Source organism: Diuraphis noxia, unplaced genomic scaffold, assembly GCF_037042655.1.
Source record: "Diuraphis noxia isolate RWA-SAM2 unplaced genomic scaffold, SU_Dnox_SAM2 contig0001, whole genome shotgun sequence".
Taxonomy (NCBI): Eukaryota; Metazoa; Arthropoda; class Insecta; order Hemiptera; family Aphididae; genus Diuraphis; species Diuraphis noxia.
The window spans coordinates 65,159,566-65,169,601 of NW_028301711.1; the positions used below are offsets into that span (position 1 = coordinate 65,159,566).

A 10,036-nucleotide genomic window follows, 5' to 3' on the forward strand; every position below is an offset into this window, starting at 1 on the left:
CGTCCCGCTAAAACCACTAAATCTGCATATACATGTAGGTGTACGTAAGTGTCCCCGGGGCGTATGATTTCGCCAACCAGTTATATTGTGTAAGACCTCAATAGCTGTATTAAAGGCCAAACTACTAGCCTTTTCAAAATATCGCCATAGTTAGAATTAGTTCTACGAAATATTAAATATGAAATCGTAGTATTGACAGGCATACCTAGAGATGATTAATGTCATCGGGTTATTGAGATTACATATCGCGAATATGTAAATACCTAACCGACCGGTCGCACGAGCATGGGAAGCTGCGATATTAAAATAATACTCGCGTATGCTTTTGCACGACCCGACCATGGACACATACTTATCTTATCGATAGGAGAGGAAACGCAGGGAGTAGGACTATATTGGAGAGCCCCAATTAGACTCAAATCAGACGTGAGCCACCAGAGTCAGTGCATGCACCTTCACGCCAGACACCATTCTAAATTAATCATTTGGACTTAGAATATTTCGAATTAAATCATTTTGTGCAGTAAAAGTGTTTTATTTACATACCTAGTAATCAAATAAATATATAATAATTAATCACAAATCAAGTGTTATACTTATTTCACTCAATCAATCTACCTCAACACCAGTCATTCGTCCTCCTGTATATTGGGACGCTACAAATCCTACTTGGAAAATAGATACCAATTGGTTAAATTACCCAATGTTAAATCCAATGTGTTCTTTATCCCTTCTAGTGTACCTCAAGGCAGACATCGTCTCCGTTACTATTTTCTATCTTTATTAACAGTCTTAGTAAAGCTCTACATCATTGTCAGGTTCTTTGTTTCGCGGACGACGTCAAATTTTTTATGCAAATAAACTGCTTGGAAGACTGTCTTAAACTGCAAAGTGACTTTGGTAGATTTGTCACTCTTTTTGATAAATTAGGTTTGTCACTGAATCTAGATAAGTGTAAAACCTTGACGTTTACTAGGACCCGCTACACTATAACATTCTCATATCTTATCCATGGTTCAGTTATTTCTCGCTGTGATGGATTTGTAATGGAACTTGGATTCAAACTATCCAGTAGCCTTGACCCGGGTTTTCATATTGAAATGGTTTGTTGTAAAGCCCTAAGAGTTTTGGGCATAATATTGAGATTGTCAAAGGATTTTAATCTAACTTCGTCATTGAAAACTTTCTATTGTTCATTAGTCCAACCAATTTTTGAATACGGTTCTATTATTTTGGATCCCTATACTGCCAAAAATTCATGCCAGGTTGAAAGGATACAGCGCAGGTTCTTGCGATTCACCAGCTACTTTTTGGGCATCAAATGTCCATCACATGATTACTCCCCTGTTGCCATTCATCTTGATTTAGCATCACTGGCAGAGCGCAGGCGCATAATGGGTGGCAAGTTCTTAAAAGGGCTGTTAGATGGTAAAGTTGATTCCCCAACGTTACTTTCCTCAGTTAACTTTAAAGTACCTAAACGCACCACTCGTTCCATCACTACATTTTATGTTCCTTTTTGTTCTACCAACTACTTGCTAAATGAGCCTATTAAACGTATAATGCGTAATGCCATTTTGGACCCCACTTTTCTCTTTTTTAGCTAATAGTTAAATATATTTCACTATTATTGTATCCTATTATTATTATTCACTTTGTTATATCACACTTAAACACTTTCATATATCCTTTTCTCTATAACTCATGTATGTATATATTTTATATGCTTTTTTCTCTCTCTTTCACTATTTCTTTGTAAACTATTATACCTGTCTCTGTTATGTACAAAAGGGTCCTGGACGTATATTCTAAAAAATTAAATAAAATAATGATAACGCATGCGCAATAAATATCAGTCAACTTCATAATGTTGTCTTCAACCCATAGTACGTTTATAATGCAGTAGCTCTATCCATTGTATATGATCTAAGGCAGCGTTTCCCAACTTCTTTTACTTGCGGAACCCTTGCAAGATCTTGAACATTTTGAGGAACCCCCATTTTTTCTATAATAGTAATGCAGATATATGTTTTGTACACTGAAATGAGTGGGTTTTTGGACACTTCCGGCATAAAAGTGTCATTAATAAAATTTAAAAAACATAGTTAAGACAGTTTTAACATTTTATTTTGTTTATAACTATTACAATTACAATATTATAAATATAAATGATCATACCATAGCTTAAAATTTAATATTTCTCTTTTATTACTCTAAAATAGATTTAATGAGAAGATTGGAATCTTTCCATAGTTTTCTTCATAATTGTTTTTAAATCTGGAGTTATTCATGAAAGCTGGATTCGTAGGTCCGGAGCCGCATTCAGTTGATTTCGAAACTTATTATTGGTCTTTGTATACGCTGAAAAGCCAGTTTCACACAAGTAGGAAGTTGAAAATGGTAATATAACGGCGATAGCCTTTATGGACAATTGTTCGTAATCACTTTCCATGGCGATCCAGAATTCCTTAATTTTAAGTGACTTGAACTTGAATTTTAATTCAGATGAAGATTTTACTTCAAGCAAACTTTCGTATTCAATGGATGAAATTTTTTGAATTCGATCAGAAATTGTATTGTTTGAGGCTTTTGAGCACTGCACTGCTGCAACTTTTTTTCCCGCATCTTCTCCGAGAACACAAGAGACCACTTCTATCATACTAGGTTTAATCAAACTTTCGGCAATGGTGTGAGATTTTCCGGCACGTGCAATATTAAAACCTAATATAGATGAAGCCTCTGTGTTTTTCTCATTTTCGTCTTTTACATACTTAGTGAGAGAACTCGCACTTTCAATTGAAATTTCTTTCTTCATTCTAAAAAATTCCAGATCTTTCCCTTACAGATTTGGATGATTAGATTTCAAATGTCGCTTAAGCTTCGCAGGAGCCAAAGAACTGTTACTGAGAACTTTTTCACAAACTACGCACCTCACATCGGGAAACGTGTCTACTCCAATGAGAATAAATCCAAACGATAAATATTCTTCATCATATCGTCTTGTTTTACCTTTTGAAAAATTAATTTGAGTGTATTCCTTACTTAGAAATGCCTCATTTTCGACAGTTAGTTTTTGGGGAGGAGCTGCTTCACGGTGGAAAGTCGAGTTTTCCAATGGAACAGACGAAGTACTGCTTTTACTTGTAGATGTTAGACCGGTTTTCTCTACTGATAATAATTGCCCCGTTTTGAGTAATTTGTCCATTCCAGTAAAAATTATGAAGGAACCAATACTGAAAAGATTTCTGAAAAGAAATACTACATTTTAAATCACATAGTCTAAAAATAATAACGTAATAATGTCGAGGGTTAGGTTAGGTTAGGTTAGGTTTTTAGAGTAATCTGTAATTTTGAAGTGATAATAATTCGTGTACGTAATAGTTGCAAACAAAATGTACATCAATGTATAGCTGAGAAGTTCATCTATAAGATAAATGTATTGGATATAGTGTAAAGTTGAGTAAATTTTATCTGCAGACTTTGAAAAAAGAAAAAAAAAGAAAAAAACGAAAAGTTTTGAGTTAACTTCATCATAAATGTGTTAAAAAATATATATATTTCGTAAAAGTATATCTATTTATAGAACAGAAATAATATCATTTAAAAAAGTATATTTTTAATTTTTTTGTGGTTACAATGTGATATAAATAAATAATCAATTAATGACCAAAATTAAAATAAAATAACAGATAAATCGAAAAATGTCTCATTAAAATAGCTATAACTCGAGTTATGAAAATATTTATGAATTTCAAAACACACATTTGGACTTGTCAGGATGTAGACATATTAAATAAAAAAAAAAATCCAATTTTTATCATTTTAAAATTGGGCAATAAAGACCGCCTAATTTTAATTTGTGGACCACTGTGGGCCGTGGCTATATGATTGGGGGTCTTGAAATTTTTTTTTTATTTAAAATATTTTTGGTTATTCAGTTATTATTATTATTAACCTAGCCTTTTTTACCAATTCTTTTTTTGTTTATAATATATGTTTTTAGGTTTTATACATCTGTACATTTTAATAATTTATTTGTGTGAAATTGTGAAATTAGTGCATGTAAGTATAGTATATTAGTATATCATTGAAAAAAATAATACTGATGACCTTTTTTTATTTATTTTTTGCTTTTACATCCATGGAAGGGAGCCTTGACAGTTTAACATTAAATTTAGGGGGCCTTATAACAAAAAAGGTTGAGAAGCACTGGTATAGTTGAACAGGTCAGCGATGCATGTAATTTTATAATACTAATATACATAATATAATATATATAATATTATAATATATGATATAGGTACTTGCCAAAAAAATGTAGTCATTTTAATTTAATTCGTATAAAATTATGTCGTTGGTAAATAAATAAATAAAATAATATACAATAAAATAAAACGATCGGTTTTGGTAGCTTGGTAGAAAATTACATAATGATATACGAAATTGAATATCGTTGTAAGACTAGCTGAACCCGTGCACTTCGTAGCCCGTTAAAAATTCTATCTATTTTATGGTCCATAGTTCATATTGTGTGTTAAATTCATTTCATGTGATGATGCTATCAGTATATTTTTATACATAATGATAGATAGTGGTTAAAATATATTATAATCTTACAACGATATTCAATTTCGTATATCATTATGTAATTTTCTTCGTTTTTTCAATATAATGTTGACAATTTAAATATTCAATTCAATGATATTTAGGCATAACACTTTCTAACTTACCATATCTTCTGCTCATATTATGTCTAATAAAATTATGTACCAAATTTGGTCGCAATCGGTCCAGCTGTCTTAGAATGTATATCGGACCAACAGATAAATATATATATAACCATCACTAATAACACAGAACAATAATAACCGCTAATAATAACTGTCAGTAAAGCAACCATTTATAAGTAAACAAAAATGTCCATCCTAAAAATAATTCCAGCTGCTCTCGAGAGCACTTGTTTGTTTAAATGGTTGCCTTTGACTACCAAAACATATTAATATTATTTATTTTATTTTTTACTGGGCAGATGGCGCCACTTTAATTTCATCACACCCTCATCATATTTCTCTAACCCGATAACTTTCTCAAATTTTTCATCCGTAAGAACCTTCTCCTGACAATTACGACCCAAACAAAAAAAGAGTGAGCGAAATCGGTTCAGCCGTTCTCAACTGATGAATTGTTATACATTTTCGTCTCCATTTTTATATATATAGATAATAAAAATAATAAGCATATAAATCTATTTTAAAATAAAATAACATTTTTATTTTATTTTTATAAGTACGAACAGTGCTGATTTTAATAAATTTATTATAGCCTGTGTAGTTGAGATATAATTTTAAAACCACACGGCAGAATATAAATATTTCCTTCGGTTAAAAGTCATAATGTTGACTTTGAGTGACTTTTCCAAAATAAAAATAATATGCTGAAATCTTTTTTATTTTCTAAGTAACTATTGATAATAAAAATATTAATGAGCTTTTTAAGTACCTAGGGGTATTTATACTGTCATAGAACACAGTTCTAATACACTCTGCCATAAATTATACATGTTTTATGATTTATAGTGACACACAGACTATTAAAATTGTTAAATATGTAAAACAGTAGCAAGTATATTTTTTTTTTCTGGCGATTAAATGTATTGTTATATGTACTACAAAATATATATTGTTGATAATTTATTAGTTGAAAACAAAATTCAAATATCAATAGATCCTAAAATTATTGTTACTTAAATGTCTTAAATGATGAAACTGTACATAAATCATATTACAAAAATCACCCTATACTCTTTTTCACGAGAGAACAGGACCGTTTTGCGCATGTAGAATGAGCTCCAGTCGGCTTGTTCGCCTGTGAAATCCCCCTCCACGCAGTCCGAAAGTGTTGTGTTTTTGGGTGGAGGATGCGTGGCTGCGACCAGTTTCGGTCGGAAAAAGAGTATAAATATCCTATTTTTGTACATTTATAATAAATAAATGAATTTGTCTACATTATATGATATTATTGTTCTTAGTTTAAATATGTCATACTTTCCTCTACTACATAAAATTTGAAACATATTTTAGAGGAAGGTAAAGTAGATACAATTATATAATAGTATGTATTGTATAATATTATATAATATCAAGGTATGCATCGTGAATTTGTAAATAATTTCTAATATCTATAACACATTAAATGGAATTTGATGGTGCACTGATACAAATATATTATCCACATTCAAGATTGATCTTATGGCATTGTGAAGCTAGGTTAATGAAGAAATGGTGAAATTATGTTATATTAGTCACACAGAAAAACATTCATATAACCGAAATAATTTGAAGACAATTTTAACTTATGGACCTAACAGGAGTGGTTTGGGAAGATATTATAGTAAATAGATCAGCGCACAATCATTGTTAATCTCTTGATAGACAAATTTTTATTATTGACTGATTTATCTTTGATTCAAATTATTTTCTTAAGATTATTTAAATTGTTAATACCTAGCCAGCTAGCAAACTGATATAATATAATATATACATTAATAACCAGATTAGTAACTCATACGCGTTATGCCAATACTATTGCTACATACTAATTATTGATTTATAAATATTATATAATATATTGTTAATTAAAAAATAAAGACACTAAAAAAATAAGTTTCTATACAGTACTACAATAATTAATTCTTTTCAACTAATATTTTGTATATAATATAAATTTATCTGTCAAAACCTGCAAACATTTTTTACTGATATTAAAACAAGGACAAGTTTGATATTTATTTATTTTGATTTATACTTCACAAATAATTTGTTCTTAAGTGTGCTTATATTTATATATAATAATGAGAAAATATATTATATTTTTGAAGTATATATATTTGAATTATTGGCAGTAACTCTTTAAAATTTCAGGAGGTCTAACTTTTTTAAAATAATGAGAGCCGGATTTGATCTCACACAACTAAAAAACTGTGTATTTTTATTTTATTCTTTGGGTGGAGATGGGGCTAATACATCTATTAGGTTTTTTGTGATCTATGCCGATGATAAGTATATTTTATTTTGTCATGTATAATATATATTATAGTATTATTTAACTCAATTTTTATATACATTTTTTTGTTTAATTACTAGGCAATAGGCATGATAATCATATAGTAACACATAAAAAAAATATTTAATAGTATTATTTACAAGTAATTAAAAACATTATAATTTATTAATCAATTATATGATATTTGTAGCCTTGTAGGTATAGTAGTAGAAATACAGTAAATGCACCTGCATCCGATATTATGATTAGGTAGTAGTAAAGTTGCGTTCAAACACCTAAATGTGCAAGATATCGTTATTATTTTTCTATTTAACAAAAGGCTAATTTATGACTGATTAAAGACATTTAGCAATAACTAACTAGAAAATTAAAAACAGCTTATAGCAAATGAGACAGTTCATAATGAAAACTCCCAAATTCCTGGTGAACTGATCCCAGTTCTTATACCTAATAACTTTAAGTTGAATTTATTATTTTGATGCTGGCTATATTTTAAATATATCGATTTCGTTAATTGTTACTAGTTATTTGTGTAGTATGGTAAAAAATAACCACTATTTAATAAATATTTATTAACTATGGAGTTTCATATTAATAATGCACAGAAAAAAAAAATATATATACATATATATAATTTTACCAGTTTATTTTATTTATTTATTTCTATTGTTATGAGATAATACATTTTAAGATCAACACAGTGCAGACAATTATAATATAGAATTATAGAAAAACTATAGGTTAGCCTACATTTAACTTAAAATTAACAATATTACAAGATTATAAATAATTTCATATTATGTAATATGAAATAAATTGTAAATTTATAGATTGAATGTTACATTATCAGTGTTGGTCTGAGATCGAAAGAGTCTAAGAGTCACATTTTTCAAAGAACCTCTCAAAATAACTCGATTACAACTTTTTTTTTGTCAACTTTTGTATAGTTATAAAACTATAAAATATGAATAGTTAAATGCAAATAATAATATTACAAACTTTGAATTCCAATGGGTAAGTTACCACGTATTTTATTTAATGAAGAAAAAAAATTAATTAATTACCATTCCTATTTGCCTATTAAGTTGTTATAGTAAATAACAGTATATTAAACAATTATATTAATATTTATAGCTATAATTATTTTTATTAAATTATTAAAATTTATAAATTATATAAATATATATATAAAAACACTAGTTATATTTATGAAATTATAATATTTTGAGTAATTTTACATAAAACCTCAATTTTTAATCATTTAATGGTAATCAAAAAAAAAAAAAAACATACATTTCATACTTATTCTTTGAGTTAACTAAAAATAGAAACTTAAAATTATAAAAATAAAAATGCAAATATGTAGATGTTAACGTACTTTGAACCCATATTTTTTCCGTTGATAGTATAGATCTGTTTTTGCAATTCCCAAATTTACAATTTTTGGACATCCATCTCTCTGAAATAAAATAAATATTACAAACTTGAATTAGTCATGACAATTTTAACACATTTTAAAATATAACTAACATCTTTTTCTTGAATTGTACATTCCTTACAATAATATGCATCTGAAATTCCAAGTCCACCGCATGTAATACATCGACCCTGATATGAGCCATAATTGCAGTCTTCACAAATGCGTACCAGTGTACATGGTCTAACGTAGGAATCACAAATAACACATTTACCGTCGCATTTATCACATAATCGTCCTATAGCTGTAATGAAGGTAATGTGTGTTAAATACTTAAATTAACTAAAAAGAATATTATAATAATTAAATATTGTATTACTATAGTTAGGTTCCAGAGGTAGCAAAATGTTTAGGGGGTAGTAAATTTATATTGATATATTGTTATTGTGTATAAATAATTGCATAAAAAAAATTATAAAATATTTCAATTATTATTTTAACCTTCTGATAAAATAAATTATCACAGTTCAAAATCGTATATTGTATTCATCATTTTATTCACAAAAAATATTTGAGGTCAACTATATGCTAAGTGTTCTGAGTGGGCATTATAGACAACTTAATCAGAAATAACTAGTACTTAGGTAAATCAGACTTTGAGTAAAATCTTCATTTTATTTTCAACCCTCCAATGTAGGAAAAAGTTATAAATTTATAAATTTATAAATTTTTCTAGATTACCTATTATTGTTAATACAATTAAGATCAAAAAAAAAATTAATAGTTATTGTTAATATATTTTTTTTTTAGTTTATATTAAAAATTATTTATTTACAACATTAAATGCCATGTAACCGTAACTATTGGAATCTTTTAATAAAATATGTAACTAAAATAAAAAGTCATTATGATAAGAAAAAAACATTAAACACTTATAAAGAAATCTTTATGTTTTTGTTTTCTATTTTTTTTATGAAAACTTAAATTGTTTTAATTTAATATTAAGTGGCTAATATTGAGTTTCTTAGAGATTTAAGAGACAACTAAAAGATGAAAATATGAAATATTAATATTTGTAGGTAAGTTTTATTGTATTTTGTTCATTTGTATGGTCGTAATTCATGATATCTTATCAAATCAACTCACCCCATAAAAACACCATTATAGACAATCGTAACATAATTGAGTAGTATAGTCTACAGATATAAATATTATACATTGTCTACAGTTTTACACTTACCAACGCCGGGCTGCTTACGACAAAATACCAAGTCTGGATGATGTTTAGCCATCTTATTGGGTTATTGTTAAATGTCAGATAAGATAAGTAACCGATGATTATTAAATTATTAAATTTTAAGTGAGTTGATGCCCAGGTCACTAGTTGCTGGGATTCCAGGGTTCAATGTACAATATGTTAGTGTATTGATTAATTACTTATCACCACGGACTACGATAAACTTAGTTTAGTCCGTGCTTATCACAACAAAATTCACCACCATTCAAATAATCAATACAGTCAAATTTCAAAACGTCAGTGTCGCCAAAATAAAGCTG

General features: G+C 28.2%; 1 protein-coding gene across 2 annotated transcripts; it reads right to left on the bottom strand.

Annotated features, from left to right (window-relative positions):
• Positions 1 to 2,774: 2,774 nt before the first annotated feature.
• On the bottom strand, positions 2,775 to 10,036 carry LOC107168791 (PHD finger-like domain-containing protein 5A). 2 transcript variants are annotated; one of them, XM_089215973.1, is made up of 4 exons: positions 9,720 to 10,036; positions 8,593 to 8,783; positions 8,441 to 8,521; positions 2,775 to 3,245 (listed from the first exon to the last, which is right to left on the bottom strand). In XM_089215973.1, exons 1-4 carry the CDS (start codon positions 9,769 to 9,771, stop codon positions 3,138 to 3,140), a joined length of 432 nt encoding a protein of 143 aa, XP_089072099.1. In that variant the 5' UTR covers positions 9,772 to 10,036; the 3' UTR covers positions 2,775 to 3,137. The 2 variants fall into 2 exon arrangements, with proteins under 2 accessions (XP_089072099.1, XP_015373801.1); XM_015518315.2 differs by lacking the exon at positions 2,775 to 3,245 and having other exon boundaries at positions 8,268 to 8,521.